At 45.3% G+C, this 19,346-nt stretch overlaps 2 protein-coding genes across 4 annotated transcripts in view; one reads left to right on the forward strand and one right to left on the reverse strand.

Annotated features, from left to right (window-relative positions):
* Positions 1-88: 88 nt before the first annotated feature.
* Cd37 (CD37 molecule) lies at positions 89-5,321 on the reverse strand. Of its 3 annotated transcripts, none has more exons than XM_078031661.1 (8): positions 5,244-5,321; positions 4,768-4,840; positions 3,691-3,815; positions 3,520-3,594; positions 2,778-2,882; positions 1,937-2,176; positions 1,338-1,421; positions 89-411 (listed from the first exon to the last, which is right to left on the reverse strand). In XM_078031661.1, the coding sequence occupies exons 1-8, from the start codon at positions 5,304-5,306 to the stop codon at positions 331-333; spliced, it is 846 nt and encodes a 281-aa protein (XP_077887787.1). In that variant the 5' UTR covers positions 5,307-5,321; the 3' UTR covers positions 89-330. The 3 variants fall into 3 exon arrangements, with proteins under 3 accessions (XP_077887787.1, XP_077887786.1, XP_077887785.1); XM_078031660.1 differs by lacking the exon at positions 5,244-5,321 and adding an exon at positions 4,949-5,147 and having other exon boundaries at positions 89-483; XM_078031659.1 differs by lacking the exon at positions 5,244-5,321 and adding an exon at positions 4,949-5,139.
* A 6,684-nt stretch (positions 5,322-12,005) lies between these two features.
* Slc6a16 (solute carrier family 6 member 16) overlaps positions 12,006-19,346 on the forward strand; it is a 34,480-nt gene continuing 27,139 nt past the window's right edge. Inside the window, exons 1-3 of the mRNA XM_078031663.1 lie at positions 12,006-12,238; positions 12,486-12,622; positions 13,038-13,081. The gene's annotated coding sequence lies outside the window, so the exon portion shown is untranslated. The remainder of the gene's footprint in view (positions 12,239-12,485; positions 12,623-13,037; positions 13,082-19,346) is intronic.

The raw sequence follows: 19,346 nt of genomic DNA on the forward strand, positions 1-19,346 counted from the left end.
TCCCTTCTTCTATGTGAGCCTCGGGTTAGATTGCTGCTTTCCCCATTCAAAGCGTTTTGGTTTGTGTTCTGACAAAGAATAAGGCTAATTTACCAAAATGCAGGGGATTTATTTGAGGTTTGAGTGAAAAATAATCTTGTGGGAGGTGGTAGGCCAACAGATGAGTCAAGGAAAGGAAGCATGTGTGGGGCAGGAAGCCCCAGGTCCCCTGGGGGAGGTGGTGGCAGTGGCCAGGCAGACATCTGGGTCCCCAAGGGAATGAGGAGGTGGAGGGCTCAAGGGAAACAAATATTTACAAGTCCAGGGCACTTGAAGGGGTCGGGGAGGGGTCTAGCGGTATCGAGCCAGCCGGTTGTAGTAGACGTGGTCCAGGTTTCTGCACAGGAATATCGAGAGCGTCATGAAGCCGAGCTATGGAGAAAGGAGACGCGATCAGAGATGACAAAGGGCTTCCAGTGAAGGGGGTGAGGGGTGACTTTGGCCCTGGAAGCAGAAAAGTCAGAAGGTGGGGTTAGGGTAAGAAAATAAGGCTCCTGTGTTGTGTGTGTGTGGGGGGGGGTAGGTAGAAAATGGGTGGGGCTAGAGGAAGAAGTGGGTAAGTTGAGAGCTAGAGAATGATAAGCTGAGCTACAGCAGTGATGAGTCCAGGAACCTCGAGTAGGGGAAGCCCTGTGTCAACAGGTGGGGAGGCGGCGGGGTTGAGCCCGAGAAGGAGTCAGGTCGGAAGCAAGCCTAGGGTCCTTTATTCTGGAGGTTCATCTGTTTCCCCCTCCACTTCAGCTTCTACGTCCACCTCTGCGCTAGAACTCCCAGTATCAGGTTGCTCTTCCTCTTGATCCGAAAGCCGCCAGGGCCCCAGGGCCATGGGAAGCTTGCCCTGCGGGACTTTTCCCCCCCAGTTGGGGCAAGCACCGGCCATGCCCCATCCACCCCACGAAGCACTGGTACGTCCGCTGCTGGTGAGGACGCCACAGCGACCGCCACCGCTGTCGGCACTAAGGCAGGGCGGAGGGCTTGAAGTACCCGGACCCATATGCGGCTCGGGTTCCCGGCGGGGTGCTTTGCGCCGCAGCTGTAAGCTCAGCACCATCACACTCACCTGCGAGGAAAGGGGAGCGATAGTGTGGCCAATAACAGGAGGCTTTCCTGCTACGGCCAATCAGGGCTCACTGAAGCTAGGTCTCCGCCCCTCCCATCCGGAGGCGGCAGCGCGAGAGCCAGGAGGGGCGGGACTCCGTGACGCATGCGTCCTTCCCAGGTTACCCGAGGATTTGGGGTTAAAGGTAGGTCTGTCTATAGACTAGGGCCAATCGCGAGTGTGAGCGGAGCCAAATCACCTCGAGTAGACCGACGGCCAGACAGATGCCCACTATGGAGATGAGGTTGTTGTGCAGCCACTTCTGGAGGCTCTGTGCGCAGCCCTGGACGTATAGGGGAAGGTTAAAGGCAGCTTTCTAGGATTCGCCCTCAGGCCCAACCCTAATATTCTGCACAGTTTGGCCTTCTCCTTTCAGACACCGGCCCATTTTTTCCCCCTGTTGCTCGGATTCTCTAGTCAGCTCCTGTACAGCAGCCTCACCTCTCCCAAATGTCTCCTCGCCCTTGACCTCAGTGTTAAAGCCCCGCCCTTTCATCAGACTCCGCCCCCTTTGGAGGTTCCCGCCCCTCCGTTGTACCCTTCGTTAAAGCCCCACCCTTCCCTCACCCCCCCACCTCAGGCGACACCCCATACCACACCCCACCTGTTCAATCTGGTCGAGTTAGTTCTGCTCCAGGCCCTTTCTTTTATATATATTATATATATTTTGGTTGTCGTTGGACACAGTACCTTTATTTATTTTTATGTGGTGCTGAGGATCGAACCCAGCTCCTCGAACGTGCCAGGCAAGCACTCTACTGCTGAGCCACAGCCACAGCTCCTCCAACCCTTTCTTACCTCGTGGTAGATGTGGCCATTTGCAGGGACCACGCAGATGTCTGTACTGTGCCTGGGTCGTGCCCGCGGTCCGAACCGGCCGAGCTGGGGGAAGATAATCTTATCGAAGACTGCGGAGTCGTTGGTCGCCGCCGAGGAGTTGTAGCAGGAGCAGGGCACGTGGTGCGCCTCCGACCCGTTGCCTCTCAGGACGCGGACCGGGAACCAGTCCTGGGGAGAATGCCAGCCGCAGCAGCGCAGCTGAGAGAGGGATACCAGTCAGGAATATTAGGTCATGGCGGGGAGCAGGGAGCTGAGTGGTTCGTGAAGGGCAGGGAAAGGTGAGCTGGGCTGGGACTGCGATGGAGCCAGGGCTAGGGCCAGGAGAGACACTTAAGAACTAGGAGAGATGTGAGTCACGGGGTGACCTGGGGCTAGAAGAAAGCATCACGTTGTGAACGGGAGATTGGGTCGGAGGTGCAAGACTGCCTCCCACAGGGTTAGGTGGATGGGTGCAGAGCTACATATCTAGGAAGTGGAGTCTCTCCAAGGGTTGGGATCTGTCAGAGTCAGAGGTTCCAGCTCGGGGTCATGCAGAGCTGTTGGGACTCCTGCCGCCTCTTGAGGGCAGGGGCGGGGTCTTGAGGTAGAGGGCGGAGTCGGGGTACCGGGCTACGTTGGAGCCAGTTATATTATTATCTGGGGGTGGGGCCATGTCGGGGGTGGGGTTAGAATGAGCGAGCCCTGGAGCTGGAGGCTGGGCCCAGTAGGGCGGAGTCTCCTTGATGGATCGAGCTGAACTGAGCCTTGTTAGAACACTGGAGCTAGAGAAGGGGTACACCTCGGGGTTGGGCTCATGTACCTGGAACTGCACATAGTCCCAACTCTCCTCGGCCGCTGTCTCCTCCGGATCAGCACGGTAGTTTTGGATGGCCTCTAGCACGATGTCCTGCACTCTTCGCTCCACCTGAGAGTTTGTGGGTGAGGCTGGGCCTCATCAGCCCCATCCCACTCCAGCCCCTCCCAGGCTGTTCAGTGCCAACGGGTTCCTGGGCATATCTTTGCACTGACTTGGTTCCTCCCTGAATGGTTAGCTGTTTCTCTGTTGCTCAGAATCTCTTTCTACGCATTTCTGTCATCCTCTATTTCTAGGGGTCATTAGGTATCAATAACATTTCTGGGACTTCTATTTCTCCGTCTCTCTCCCTCCCCACCCTCCTCCATCAGCAGGGGCTCATTATGTCGCCCAGGCTGGCCTCCAACTCCTAGACTCTAGCAATCCTCCCACCTCAGCCTCCGGAGTGACTGAATATCTGAGACTGCTGGCTGACCACCATGCTGGACTTTCCCTTTGGATCTCTGCGTTTCCCTCCCTCTGTCTTATGTCCTTGTGTCTTTCTCTGTCTCCTTCTCTGTGTCTGTCAGCCTCTGTATCTGCATCTCTGTCCTTCGGTATCCTTGTTTCTTTCCATCTTCTTTGCCGATTATTTCTTTGTCAGTGCCTATCTGCTTCCCCCCCTCCCCCTCCATCTCTCCACCACTCCTGCAAACCCCACACTACCTACTCAGCTGCCAGGGATGGGGTGCTATTGACAGGCGCTCACCCGGACCCGCTGAGTGGAGATGAGGATCCCCAGGGTGATCTGCGTGGCAAACAGGAGCAGCAGCATCCCAAAATACTAGTGAGTAGAGGGGAGAGGTCAGGCTGACCTTTTCCCCTGGCCTTTTTCGATGGGGAAGTGTTCTTGAGGATGGCCAATGGGCAGGGCACTCACCAGACCCAAAAGGCAGCGGAGCTCCTTGAGGGCCCCCACACAACCCAGGAGGGCGAGGCCCATGGTGAGGATTCCTGAGATGGCCAGGACCTTGGACCAGATCTGCAGGGCCACGAAGGTCAAACCTGGAAGAAGTGAGAGGCAGTGATGGTGGACCCAAGTACACAGCTCCAGGCAACTCCATGCCCCACCCAGGCAGCCACCCAAGTGCGGTGCAGTGTCCTAGGGGCCTCTCCCTGTGCCCTGGACCTCCCTTTCTCTGAATGTTTGCTTTTCTCTGGGACCATCTTTGCCCCATCCTGAGTCTCTGTTTCTCTTCTAAGACTTTCTCCTACTGTCTCCCCCACTGTGTTTTCCCCCATCAGCATCTGTGTCCCTCTATTTGGCTCTCATTTTCTCTTTTCCTCCTTTAACTCCTCCTCACACTGATAGTGTCAGCCCCATCACTTGTTCTGTGACTTTGCCTCTGTCACTTAAAACCCCTGGAAGCCAAGAGAATGATATTTATTTCCTAGAGTTTTTTTTTTTTTTTTTTTTAGATCTAGTTTTGCTCTGTTGCCTGTCTGGCCTCAAATCCCTGAGTTCAAACGATCCTCCTCCTTCAGCCTCCTGAATAACTGTCATTGCACCTGGATACATGGAGTATAAGTTGAACCCAACGCTAATGCAAGGCAAACACTTAGTAAATATGAGCTTACTTTCATTATGTCTATTATAACAATTTTGCCCTTTGCTTCCTGCTGTGTGACACCAACAAGGGACTTCCCCTCTATGAATCTCAAGAGATGGGAAGGTTTATGGGAGGACCTGATGAATATCAGTTCAAGATCTGACACAGGAAGAGCTTGAGAAATGAATATTGTTGTCACTGTTATTATTATTGGTACGCACAACCCCATTTTCCAGAGGAAGACAGGCTTTGAGAAGTGAGTGACAGTGGTAAGGCTGGCATCTGCCTGGGGAATTGGGCATTCTTGGCCTCGTTAGGATAAGGGAGACCGCGGGAGGCTGCTTGGTGGCAGGCTGGGTCCAGGTCTGCTACAGGAAGGCCCTCCCTGACTGCCCCAGCCCCCTCACCCACAAACGACACGAAGCTGGCCTTGTCAATGAGTATCCAGATGCCGAAGCAGAAAATCAGGCTTCCCAGGACCTGGGGAAGGAAGATGAGAGTGTGACAGTGGACAGGGGATATGAGGTCCACGAATGGGGCTGGGCTGGGGCTGGGGCTGGGGCTGGGTAGCCACGCGAGGCAACTCACAAAGAAGAAGAGGTTGAAAACGAAGAGGAAGTACTTGATGAGGCTGAGACAGCTCTCCTGCGCCGACATCTTCACCTAGAGTGGAGAGTGACTGGCTGGATGGACCAGACAGAGGTGTTGGCAGCGGGGAGACAGGCAGAGCGACAGAGGCCGAGAGGAGACACAAAGAAAGGCCAAGAGGAGGAAGAACACAGAAAGAGGAAGTTCTAGCGGTGGAGGGGTGGGGCCCCTCCCAGTCGCTTCACTGGAGATGACTCTGTCTCTCTAACCCGTCCCACCCGTCCCACTCTTGTACCTGAGGGGCCTTGGAATTGGTGGTCACCAAGGACACTGTGGGTGGTCCCTCCCAGGTCTCCATGGCTCCTGCTGGGGGATCCACAGGGACTCCTAATCTACTGACATCTGTCTGGGCACCAGTACCCCAGGGCTGTCTCTGGACAGCAACCGACCTCACAGACACTCTGACCTCATGGCCTGCTAAGCTTTCCCATCTCTGCATCTGCTCTGTCCCCCTTTCCCTGCTCTGGGTCTCTTTTCCCCACCTCTCTAGGTCTCTAACCGTCTCTCCCTGGGTCTCAGTCCTTCTCTGGCTGGCTGGCTTCTTCTCACAGAGCCTCTGTTCTCTTAAGAGTCTGCTCCCACACCTGTGTCTCAATTCTCCCTCTCTGGGTTTCTGGTCCCTTCTCTCTGGGATCCTCTCCTCCTTCCTCTGTCTCCCACTTGTCTTTGCCCCCCTCTCTCAGAGGAATCTGTGCTGTTCTAGACCAGAGTGCTACCACATGCCAGGGGGGCAGGGGCTGGGCACCTGGGAGAAGTGAAAGTGCTATGGGCCAGAGGTGGGAAGGCCCCTGAGGGTGCTGAGGGGGCCAGGTGGTGCCAGCACACTCAGCGAAGCCGGAAGTGAGCCTCAGGCAGTACTTCCTGCCTTTGCCCCTGGAGCCTGAAGGGAGGAGGTCACAGAGGAGCCAGGGTGCTGGAAGGCACCTAGCAGCCTCTGCAGTTGCCCCTAATGTCCCCAGAGGCCCCCTGCCCTTATCAAGTCCCAGATCCTTCACAGATGTCCAACTTTGGAAGTTTCCCCACTATCCAGTCATCCACTGGCCCCTGGGAAACAGGCCTGTGAGGACCCAGCTCCATGTATTCTGAGATTCTTCTTTTGGTGCCACTGGGCATTAAGCCTAGGATCTCATACACACTGGGCAGGCACTCTACCCTGATCTACATCCCCAGTCCTCATCTTCTAATTTCTAAATCATTCTGCTGAGCTCTACCCAATTTACTCCTGGATGTCCTTGGGACTGTCACCACATTCCATACAAAGCTTTAGAGTTCCCCCCAATTCTCTCCACCTGGTTTCTCCATCTGAGGCAGCCCCACCATCTACCCAGTCACTATGCCAATTCCCCAATGCTGTCTTCTCCTCCTCCTCCATACTGCCAGACCCAAAGCCAGATCTTGCTGCTTAAGCACATCTCTCCTGTGTCTTATCTCCACTTTTCTCTGAGTCATCAAATTCTCCCTATTACCCATCCAACCAGCATACAAACATGCCGTTATTTCTTCTATTTTTAACGTTTTCCCCTGGAGCCAGGCATGGTGGGAGCCTTCGACTTGGGAGGCTGAGGCAGGAGGATCCCAAGTTCAAGGCCAATCTCATCAATTTAGCAAAGCCCTGACTCTAAATAAAACACAAAAAGGGGTGGGGATTGGCCCAGTGGTCAAGCACCCCTGGGTTCAATCCCTGGCGCGCGCGCGGGCACACACACACACACACACACACACACACACACACACACAAATTTCCCTTTGAACTCACATCCCTGTACAGCTTTTTATCATTTCTTCCTCTTGTTGATAACAAAACATGTGAAATTGTCCATGCCTGCTGCCTCTACTTCTCTTCAGGTCTTTGAGTCAAGCTTTCATTTTCACTCATTCACAAAAACTGCTTTTGTCAAAGTTACCAGTGATATCCACATGGTCAGTTCTTGGTCCCCATCTGGCTCGACTTCTCTGTCTCAGTGGTTGTGGTTCCACAGGGATAGTATCTACATCTCCTGGGAACCTACTAGAAATGCAATTCTCAGTCTCCAGGCCAGACTTATAGTGGTGGTTTTGAGTGGTGGCCTTCAACAAAACAAAACAAAAATAAAACAAACAACCCCCAAATCTCTTCCTAACCCCTGGAATCCATGAATATGACCTTATTTGGAAAAAAAAATTCTTTGCAGATGCAATTTTGAGTTAAGGAGTTCAAGGTGAAATTAACTTGGATTATTTGAGTTGGCACTAAATCCAATGACAAGTGAGTGTCCTTATAAGAGACACAAGAGAGACACCCAGAGGAGTGAAACTCTTAGAGGAAAAGGTTACATGAAGATGTAGGCAGAGACTGAGGTGTGCAGAAGAAACCCCTGAAATCACCAGAAGCTGGAATAGGCAAAGAAGATTGTCCCCAAGACCCTTTCAAAGAAGTGGTCATGCTGACACCTTGATTTTGGACTTCTGGCCTCCAGAACTCTGAGAGAATAAATTTGTGTTGTCTTAAGATGCAAAGTTTGTGGTAATTTTTTATAAGAGATAAATATACCAACTGAATCAGAAATTCCAGATGTGGGCCCGGCTATCTGTGTTTTAACAAGATTTCCAGGTGGCTGATGTGCACTAAAATTTGAGAATAGTGAATTCACATTATCCTTCCTTCCTTTACTGGCCTTCAGGACACTAAACTCTCTTTGATCATCCTTTCTTCCTCATTGGCTGCTGCTTCTCAGTCTCCACTGAAACCTCTTTTTAACTTCTAAAATTTGGAAAGCCCCAGCCTTTTCTATCTACACCCACTCCCTACGTGATAGGCAGTGCCATGATGCTTACCACAACCCATGTGGTATCAGTTTATCTATTTCTATCCCTAGCCCCACGCTGTTCCCGGAACTTCAGGCCAGCGGTCCATTATCTTACTTTTATTCATCCACTTTCCATTTCTATTACAAGATACAGAGGTTGAGAACTTTATAAAGAAAGAGGTTTATTGAGCTCACAGTTTAGGAGGCTGAAAGTCCAGGATTGGGTGACCCCACTGATCTAGCCTCTGTCGAGGAGACTCCTGTGGCTGCATCGCATCATGGCGAGCAGCATCATAATGGCAGGAGCTCATTTGAGAAGGAGAATTCATGTAGTGAAATAAGAAGCCAGAAGAGAGGGAGTGGCCAACCTTGGTTTTTATAACAACCCATTCTTACAAGAGCTAACTCACTGCACAAGACTGCATGAACTCCGTCTAAAGGCAGGACAGTGCGCCCAGTAACCTAACCACAGTGTAATAAGTCTCAAGTCTGAACGATTCCATACTACACACGCCAACAGCGCCATGGTGGGGAATCAAGCTTTTAACACCCAAATCTTTGGGGGATGAACGACATTCAAGCCATAGTACTCCCCAGGGTCTCCCTTGGCTGTGTAATTGGCATATCAAATTGAACCGTTGATCCCTTCCTACTCCCTGTCCCAGCATTCTCCAACTCAGTAAATTGCCACTGCATCTTCTAAGTGTTCAGATTCAAAGTCTTGGAGTCATTTCTTTATTTTATTTTATTTTTTGTAGTTGTAGGTGGACAGTATGCATTTATTTGTTTGTTTTTATGTGGTGCTAAGGATTGAACCCAGTGCCTCACACACACTAGGCAGGTGCTCCACCACGGAGCCCCAGCCCCAGTCTCTTGCTTCCTCTCTTTCTCTCATCTCTCAATCATTGTTAGTTATCTAATGCTCTAAAATAGATCACCCCAAGCTTAGCAGCTTAAGACAGTAAACAATTATCTCATACAGTTTCTGTGGGTCAGGGATCCAGGAGGAGCTTAGCTGAGTAGTTCCTGCTCAGTGTTTTATGAGGGTACATTCAAGATGTTGGCTGGGACTGCAGCCCTCTGAAGATTAACTGGGCTGGAGGATCCACTTCCCCATGATTCACTTACATGGTGCTGGCTGTTGGCAGGAGCCCTTAGTTCTTCCCCACATGGATCTTTCCATGACCTGCTTGAGTGGATTTACAGGATGGTGGCCAACTTCCTTTAGAGAATGTGCAAGGAAGAAGCAGCAGTGACTTTTATGGTCTAGTCTTGGAGGTTCTTACCTTACTTCTGTTCATTGGAGGTCAATCAGTATGTGCAACCTACACTGAAAGGTTGATGAATTAGGCTCTGTTTCTGAATGGCAGAGAATTTTGCAGGCATATTTTTAAAGCTCCATGCAATCTATCAACAAATTGTATCAGCTTGGTTTTTGCAATAGATTCAGAATTCAACTACTTCTCACTGTATCCACTGCTTATCCCCCAGATGTAGGCCACCACTCACCTCTTGCCTGGACTGCTGAGATGGCCTCACTGGCTCCATTTCTATCAGTAGCTCATCCATACTGTTCTCTGCCCAGAAGCCAGAGGGATCCTTCTGTTAAATGTGAGTCATTTCTTGACTCAGAACCCTCTAATAGCTTTTCACTTCACTAAAAAAAAAAAAAAAAAAAAAAAAATCCCCACCTTTCACTCTTTGAAATTCTTATTTGTTTATGTGTTTACTACTTTATTTTTCGTGATACTGAGGATTGAATCCCGGGGTGCTTCACCACTGAAATACAACACCCACTCACATCGGACCATGACCTACCTACAGGGCCTCCATATAATACTGTCGTCCTGCTACTTCTCTAACCCCACCTGTTACCACTCTCTGAAGGAGATATAGTCACTGGGATATAGTCACTTCAGACTCCTTCTGTTTCCAGGTTTTGCTGTTGCTGTTTCCTTAGCCTGGAATGTTCTTCCCCAGGCAATTTACATGGTTCCCTTCCTCAGTGCCTTCAGGTCTCTGTGCAAACATCATATCCTCCAAGAGGCACATTTTGACTACTCTGTCTAAAGTAGATTACTGACTTACTCTTTTTTACAAAAAATTTTTCTTGTAGTTGTAGATGTGGTGCTGAGGATTGAACCCAGTGCCTCACATGTACCAGGCAAGCACTCTGCCCCAGCCCCCCTGACTTACTCTTCATATCACAATATTTTGCTTTCTTTAGCTTTTTTCTTAAAAATTTTAACAGCACTCTTGCTCTTTCAAATTCTTATTTGTTTATGTGTTCTCCACTTTTTTTTTTTTTTTTGGTGGTGGTACTAGGGATTGGATCTAAGGGTACTTTACTACTGAGTTACAACACCAGCCTTTTTGATTTTTTATTTTGATGCAGGGTCTCACTAAGTTGCTGAGGCTGACCTTCATTTTGTGATCCTCCTGCCTCAGCCTCCTGGCATTACAGGCACGTGCCACCATGCCCAACTTTTTATCCAGAATTTAAAATCATTTTTATAATTGTATCCTAGGGGTCTAGGACAGTGTGGGGGCACATCACTCAATAAGTATTGACTGACAGGTGCTTTGAACTCACAGCTTTTCTTGCCTCAGGGCCTTTGCCTAATTTTTCACCTAGTAAATCATCCTCCAAGCTTTACTTGAATGTTACTTTCTCAGAGAACTCCTCCCTCTAAATTAGGTGTATAGTCTGTTTTTTATGTCACAGAACTTAACAATTTGTAATCATGCAGTTATTTGTGATTAGTCAAATATCTGTTTCCCTATTGTGTGAAGCAAAAAATGAAGGCAGCAATGGAGTCTGTCTGTATTTCCACAGTATTCCCAGTGCCTGGTATTTATTACCTCCTTAGTAAATATGTGCTGAAGGATGGAATGTGTCATATAGACTGATCAATTCTTAAAGAACCCCAAAATTTCCTTTATATCTCTTTGTCAATAATAATATTTAAGCCTGTGATTCTCAAAGTGTGCCCCACAGACTCCTGAGACATTTTCTGGGATCCATAAGATGAAATGATTTTTGTACTCCTACTATATGTTATTTGCCTTCTCACTCTCATTTTTTTTTTCCCAGTGGGTGGATCAAACCTGGGGACTCACGCATGCCAGGCATTCTTTCTACCATTGAGTTACATTCTTAGCCCCTTCACTCTAATTTTTCTCTTGAATGGATAGTGATACTTTCTAGAAGCTATGGAACATGAATGACTTCTTTTGACAGACTCAGTGCAGAAGCAGATATGAGAATTCAACTGTCTCTAATAAGCCAGCCCTCAAATAGATTTACAGAAATTTAAAACAATGCTACTTGTCTCACTAAATTTACTTTTGGTGTAGCAATTATAATTATTTTTCATATAAGTGTTATTTATACTGACACATAATAATGTTTTATCCCCCTCATATTGGGGATTGAAACCACTGAGCTACATTCCCAACCTGTTTTTTAATTTTTTTTTTTTTAGTTGTAGATGGACACAATACCTTTATTTTTTTAATGTGGTGCTGAGGATCTATCCCAGTGCCCCATACGTGTAAGGCATTCACTCCACTGCTGAGCCACAATCCCAGCCCCCCCAGTCTGTTTTTTATGTTTTATTTTGAGACAGGGTTTCACTAACTTTATGAGGCTGGCCTTGAACTTGAGAACTTCCTGCCTCGGCCTCCTGAGTGGCTGGGATCATCGGCAAGGGCCATTATGCCCGGCCCATAATATAAATTTTAATAACAACAATAAACTCATTTTGATAGATACAACTCACATCAACTCACAACCCACATACATAACCCATGTTAATTATTTGGGTTCTTAAATTTTGGGAAATGCAAGAGTCCTGAGATCAAAGAATCTGAGAATAGCCGACCTAAGTCAATCTTTTTTTTTTTTTTTTAATTTTTGTCTGCCACACCAGTAGATTTCTGAGTTTTTTTTTTGTTGTTGTTGTTGTTTGTTTTGTTTTTAAGCAAAGTGCGTCTCTGCCTCGTTGGGTGTGTATCTAATGTTTGGCACTGGTAGGGGATCTCGGAGTGTCAAAGATTTACAGGCTAGGAAGAACGGGGACATCCAGCATGCCCCATCACTTGGGAGCGTGGAAGCAGAGAACTCGCAATAGACGCGTCTTCCCGGCCAGTGGTGGAGGAAAGGTATTGGTACCGGGGGGCGCAGAGGACGTCAAGGGAGCAGCGGCGCTTGCGCGTTCTGAAGGGGAGAAAGCAACGCTGTGGAGAGCGTCAGTGGGGCGCACGCAAGGGAATCAGCAGCGCATGCGCAAGGAAACGGCGGGAAAGGCTTCTCGTGGTCTTGGTGAGCGTGAGGAGCGTGCGCATCCGACGAGGCCCGAAGAGGCCAGAGGAGGTTGCTGGGCTCTGCGGTCGATACTTCTTCACTGTCATTTTCGTCACTCTGATCAGACTCAAGAGCCCGGTAGGGATCTCGAGGCCTCGGGGAGAATGACTTAGCCTGGGAGCCCTGGAACGTTCCCGGCGGTGGGGTGTGTGGGGCTGGGCTCGCTGCCTTCCCCGAGGGGAACCAAGGAGTCCAAGGGGTCCTGCTTCCCCGTCGGACCCAGGAAACTGCCTGCGGCCGCTTTGGCCCTCCCGATGCGACTTTGAGCCTGGGCCTGGCCCTGACCTCGCAGTTCGGGCCAACAGCCCTTGCCCTTGGGTGACAGGCGATTGCTATCCAGATGGTGACAACCCCAGACCAGCCGCACCACCAGCCTGTTGGGGACCACGACTTGTTTCCTGCTCTTGGAGGAACTCCAGGCCCCTCTTCGCCCTTTCGGAGGCCCTAGTTCTGAGGAAGGAGGTAAACGAGGGAATGGGCGACCGTGAGGGAAGAGGAGAGGAGCTGCCGGGGGCGGGCAGGGCGGCCCGCGAGGGAGCAGCGGGGCCAGCGCTGCGAGTATCCCCAGCGGACGGTTGGCCGGACGCGGCTCTCTCACTCAAGGGTTAGACTGGCCAGTTTGCCAGAAGACACTTTGGAAGGGCTGCTCTTCTTGAATGTGGTGAAGGATGGAGACTCTGGTTGGCAGAGGGCTGCCTCACATGCGCCAGGCCCGGGCTCAGTCCCCAGCACCACGAGGGAATGACGACCCCACGGCGAGTCTGTCTCCCACGTGTGCACCTGGCCTTGAGGGGCGGAGTCAGGGGTCGGTTAACCACGCGGTGCACTCTGAGAAGCAGAAGTGTGGCTTCTCACTTTGAGGTATGTTCCGTTTCAGCTGCTGGCAAAATATCCAGGAGCAGTGAAGATTTATGCCTCTAGGTAAGCTGACAACTATCAGAGATGTCTCCAGCTTCCCCAGCTTCATTAACTTTTATATAAACCGATTGGAGTTTTCTGTTCACTTTTTTCTTTTTCAATATTTTTTAGTTGTTGATGGATCTCTATTTATTTATTAATTTATAGGTGGTGCTAAGAATCGAACCCAGTGCCTTATACATGCTAGGCAAGCACTCTACCACTGAACCACAACCTCAGCCCCCCCTTTTTTTTTTGTAAAATATTTATTTTTTAGTTTTAAGTGGACACAACATCCTTATTTTACATTTATGTGGTGCTGAGGATTGAAATCGGTGCCTCAAGCATTCTAGGTGAGCACTCTACCACTGAGCCACAACCCCTCAGCTCTCCTTTTTCAAAAGAAAAAGAAAAGCCAAACCCAAATGAAAGAAGTAATGGTAGATAATTTTCAGAGTTTATCTTGCTTGATTTTATGTTGAAAATATGAGACTTAATTAGATCTGTTTTCTACTTTTAGTTTTTGTGACACCATTCTGAAATTTCTACTAATTATTTGGCTATTTTTTGTACTTTTATTTTATTTTTATTTTTTAAAAAATATTTATCTATTTATGTATCTTTAGTTTTAGGTGTTTTTATGTGGTGCCAAGGATGGAACCCAGTGCCTCATGCATGCCAGTCAAGCACTCTACCACTGAGCCACCACCCCAGCCCCTGTACTTTTATTTTTAAAATTTAAAATTGTGGGGCTGGGATGTAGCTCAGTAGTAGAGCCCGCACCTCACATGCACAAAACCCTGGGTTTAATCCTCAGCTTCAAAAGGATTATGGGCTAAAACAAAGTGATCTAGTTTCCAAGTCTCAAATATCCAAGAGTCCCTGGAAAAATTCATGTTGTAAGAGACAAATATATGTAAAGCACTCAGTACTGTGCCTACCACACAGTATATGGTGAATGAAGGCTGACCATAATTTTCATTACTTTTATCAAAGTACCTTATAAAACAAAAAACAAAAGTGAAATACAATACGTATTCAGAAAAGTGTATTGAACAGAGTTTCTAATGAATAATTACAAATTTTGTATCTACATATTAGCCTATTTTCTGTTACTATAACAAAATATCTGAAGCCTGGTGTTTACAAACAAAAGAGGTTTATTTCTGTTGATAGTACTGGAGGTTCAACATGTCAATGCATCTGCTCAGCTTTAATGAAGTTGCCTTTGCTGTGTCACAACATGTTGATTAGCGCATGATAGGAGTATGTATGAGAGGGGAGACATCATCTGGCAAGACAAGAAACCAGAGATTCAGGGGTCAAGCTTGCTTCTTCATAACAACTTACTTTTCAGAAAACTCACTCATTCTAGGAGAATAAATACTTTCTGAGGTTGCTGGCCCTAGAGATCTAATTACTTTTTATTTAGTACTGGAGATTGAACTCAGGGGCACTCAACCACTGAGCCACATCTGCAGCCCTATTTCGTATTTTATTTAGAGACAGGGTCTCACGGAGTTCCTTAGAGCCTCGTTTTTTGCTGAGGCTGGTTCTGAACTCTTGATCCTCCTGCCTCAGCCTCTGGAGCTGCTGGGATTACAGGAGTGCATCACTACCCTGGCTCATTGTGATTCTAATTGCTTTTCACAGATTAATGAGTTTGAGCACTTGTTAAAATATTCATTGGCGGGCTGGGGATGTGGCTCAAGCGGTAGCACGCTCGCCTGGCATGCGTGCGGCCCGGGTTGTGTCTGCCGAAAACTAAAAAATAAATATTAAAAATTCTCTCTCTCTCTCTCTCTCTCTCTCTCTCTCTCTCTCTCTCTTCTTTAAAAAAAAAATCTGCCCATCAAAGTTTAAAAAAAAAAATATTCATTGGCTTTTTGTGAAGTCCTTTCAAGTCTCTTGTCTATTGTATTGAGATGTTTTTACTTACTGATTTGGAGGTATTCTTTACATATTTTATTATTTTTTTTTAAAGAGAGAGGGAGAGAGAGAGAGAGAATTTTTTTTATTATTTATTTTTTAGTTATTGGCAGGCACAACATCTTTGTTTGTATGTGGTGCTGAGGATCGAACCCAGGCCGCACGCATGCCAGGCAAGCGCACTACCGCTTGAGCCACATCCCCAGCCCCTCTTTATGTTTTTGAATTCTGATAAAAATACACACCACAAGAGGGCTAGGGTTGTGGCTCAGTGGCAGAGTGCTGGCCTAGGATACATGAGGCACTGGATTTGATCCTCAGCACCACGTAAAAATAAAATAAAGATACTGTGTCAAAAAAATACATACCACATGAAATTTACTGTCTTAGCCATTTTTAACTGTGCAGTTCAGTGGTATTAAATATATTGATAATGTTATTCAACAATCATCACAATGTATTTTCATAACTCTTTTCATATTGTAAGACTGAAAGTCTAAACTTATTGAACAATAACTCCTTATTCCCCTTTCCTTTCAGCTACCATCATCATTTATTTTCTGCCTGTATGATTTTGACTATTGTAACTCATGTAACTATAATCATATAGTATTTGTCTGATTTATTTCACTTAACATAATTTCCTCAAGGTTCATCCCTGTTATAGCATAGGTCACAATTTCCTTCCTTTTAAGGCTGAATAATATTCCATTGTATACATATGTATATCAAAGTTTGCTTATCCATTTATCCATCCATGGACACATAGGTTGCTTCCACGTTTTAGCTGTTGTGAATGATAGCTGTTATGTAACTGGATGTATAAGCACCTCATGAAATCCTGCTTTCACTTATCTTGTGTTTATACTCAGTTGCTGGGTGATATGGTGATTCTATTTTTAATATTTGAGGACCAACCATATTGTTTTTCTTAGCAGTTGCACAATTTTACATTTCTACCAACAGTGTACAAGGCTTCCAATTTCTCTACTTTCTTGCTCCACTTCTTATTTTCTAATTTTTTTTACATTAGTCATCCTAGTGGGTATGGGTTTGAGGTGATATCTCACTGTAGTTTGCTTTTTTTAATATTTATTTTTTAGATGGACACAATATCTTTATTTATTAATTTTTATGTGGTATTGAGGATTGAACCCAGGGCCTTGCATGTGCTAGGCAAGCGCTTAACTGCAGAGCCACAACCCCAGTCCCTGTAGTTTGCTTTTTTATTTTTATTTTTTTGCAGTGCTAGGGTTTTAACCCAGGGCAAGCACTCTACCTAATTATTTGGCTATTTTGGCCAAATACAGTAAGCCACATCCTTCACTGTAGTTTTGATTTCTATTTCCTTAATGGTTAGTGATTCTGAGCATCTTTTCATATGTTTCTTGACCATTTGTGTATCTTCTTTGGAGAAATGTCTATATAAGTCCTTTGTCCATTTTTGCATTGTTTGATTTTTTTGTTGTTGTTGTATTTCAGGAGTTCTCTATATGTGATTTGCCAATATTTTCTCTCCTTCTTGGGTTTGCCTTTTAACTGTTTTTTTTTTTGGGGGGGGGGTGGTTGCTAGGGTTTGAACCCAGAGCCTAGTGCATTCTAAGCACACACTCTACCACTGAGCTTTACTTCCAGTCACTTTACTCTGTATCTTTTAACATACCTTAAATTTTTCTTTAGCTGAATTCTGTGGCACACACCTATAATCCCTGCTACTTGGGAGGCTGGCCTGCATTTAAATATGTCAAAGTTATAACGACAAGGAAAGATGAAAGTGTTGTAAGTCTGAAATTACAATTTTAAGACTGAAATCATGTCAAGGTTAATTTTTTTTTTTTAAGTTGCAAACTCTGGATACTCCTACCATTCATCACTAAAACGAAAGAAAGCATCTTTTAGGACAAACAGCCACATGAACACCGAAGTACAAACTTACCCATAATCTTCCCACCCAAGGGAAAAACAATTTTAAAGTTGAGTGCCTGTTATCCTGTTTACTTGGGAAGTTGATGCAGGAGGATCATAAGTTCAAGGCCAGCCTCTGCAGTTCAGAGAAATACTGCCTCAAAATAAAAATAAAAAATGTTGGGACCACAAATGAATTATGGTCCTAGAATTGTCCAGGGACAGAGGTGATAGCTCTCTTGGGGATTTCTTGGTGCAAAGGCACCAGTCGAAGATTGCCCAGTTGCTAAGATGATGTCCTGTTCAAATGCAGGCCAGTTGTTTTATAGAGTGTTCCTTAGTTGAGTTTGCACTGTAATGTAAGGAAAAGGCTTTTTTCTCCTTACTTATGTCACTATAAATATATGCATTTTTTAAATTAATTTTTAAAATTTATATATGACAGTGGAATACGTTACAATTCTTTTTTTTTTTTAAAGATAGAGTGAGAGAGGAGAGAGAGAGAATTTTTAATATTTATTTTTTAGTTCTCGGCAGACACAACATCTTTGTTGGTATGTGGTGCTGAGGATCGAACCCGGGCCGCACGCATGCCAGGCGAGCGCGCTACCGCTTGAGCCACATCCCCAGCCCCGTTACAATTCTTATTACACAAATAGAACATGATTTTTCAAATCTCTGGTTGTATAAATTTATACATTCTTATTTGGCTGATAAGAGCTACTTCAACCTGATTCCTGTGTCCAGTATTAATTTTTAATTTTTATTTCTTGATATATATTTTTCTTTTTTAAAAAATCAACTTTATTTTATTTAGTATAACTGATAAAGTTAACAAATATATTTTAAGGTAACAAAATGTTATAATTGATGTTTACCATCTACATTTTTTTTTCAGTTGTAAGATGGACAAAATACCTTTATCTTATTTGTTTTTATTTTTATGTGATGCCAGGGATCAAACCTAGTGCTTCACACATGCTAGGCAAGCTCATCCACTGAGCCACAACCCTGGCCACTTACTGTCTATATTTTAAAGGTTATTTTACTGTAGTCAAAGACTTCACAATTGGATTTTACCCATTTTTGAAATGTAAAATGCACAATTATAATATTCATAGTACATATTTTACAATTTTAAAGTTTTAGCAAAAACATTTGAGTTTCTGCACGTAAAAGCAAGAGTTCTTCTATACTTAAGACAAATAAAATGCATTACTGATAAAGTGCCAGTGGATTAGATAATGCAGTTTCAACTATTTCATTTTTGGGGAGGAGGACGAAAGTACATAAATCAATTATAGAACTAGTCATTTTCATTATGTTAGTTTAGAGCTAGCAATTTTCATTATGCTTTGTAATACGTGAAAGAGTGCTTGTAGTAGATATTAACCACAATAAAGAATTTTTCTCAAGAAAGATCACAATTAACATGACAAGCTGCTAAGACGTTGCTGAATGGAATTTAGTGTCCAGAGTTTTTAAAAAGTGCATTCTTGAACTAAGAAAACTAATTCTACCAATAACAAGAAATGTATGAACTGCAGATAAATCAGAGAATCTCTCTCTCTTTTTAAATGATAAACTAGGTTTCTATCTGTTGTAAAGAGTTTTTTACAACAATGCATGAGGCTCTGGGTTAAAACCCTAGAGAAGGAACTAGTGGTGAATGACAAAGTTTGGCAAAAGTATTTTTCTAGCAGGTGAAAGCTTTGTGTGCATTGCTATACGATGCATCTTTCACATAAAGAAAAAATGTGATATATACAGTACTTTTCAGGCACTTGGCCTTACTTGGTAGTTAAATTGGTGTTCAGATGTTTATTTAATGGAAAAAAATTAAATTACAAAGTGACTTTAAGCCATGTTCCCACAGAACATCTGTGTTCTGTAAACTAAATCCATATGCTCCCTGCTAAAATCAAATAACAATGCCCTATACCCAATTCAGCAGAAAAAATGTAAGAGATCAAAGTTAATAGATTGAATTTTCTCAATTTTAGGATTTTTCACTGTAAGTTTTTCTTAAATCTATGTTGCCTATTACTAGCAGGGGGGAAAAAGCTTGAAACTTATGAAATATGCCTAGGTACTATTGGAAAACTTGAAACTATCAGAACTAGCAGTATAACATAATTGTTTATGGAAATATGCTTTTTTTTTGCTTTTATACTGCCTAAGAGACACATTTTCTCATAGGAAATGTGTTCCTAGTTAATATTAGAGAATTCAGAATGTAAGGGGCTGGGGTTGTGGCTCAGTGGTAGAGTGCTCGCCTTGCATGTGCGAGACCCTGGGTTTGATCCTCAGCACCACATTAAAAAAAAAAATAAGTGAAATAAAGGTATTGTGTCAAACCACAACTAAAAAATAAATATTAAAAAAGAATTCAGTATGTAAACATTTTAAGGTACCCAAAAGAACATTATGAATTTTCAATCTGTTATCCCTAAAT

This window comes from Ictidomys tridecemlineatus, chromosome 15, assembly GCF_052094955.1.
Source record: "Ictidomys tridecemlineatus isolate mIctTri1 chromosome 15, mIctTri1.hap1, whole genome shotgun sequence".
NCBI lineage: Eukaryota > Metazoa > Chordata > Mammalia > Rodentia > Sciuridae > Ictidomys > Ictidomys tridecemlineatus.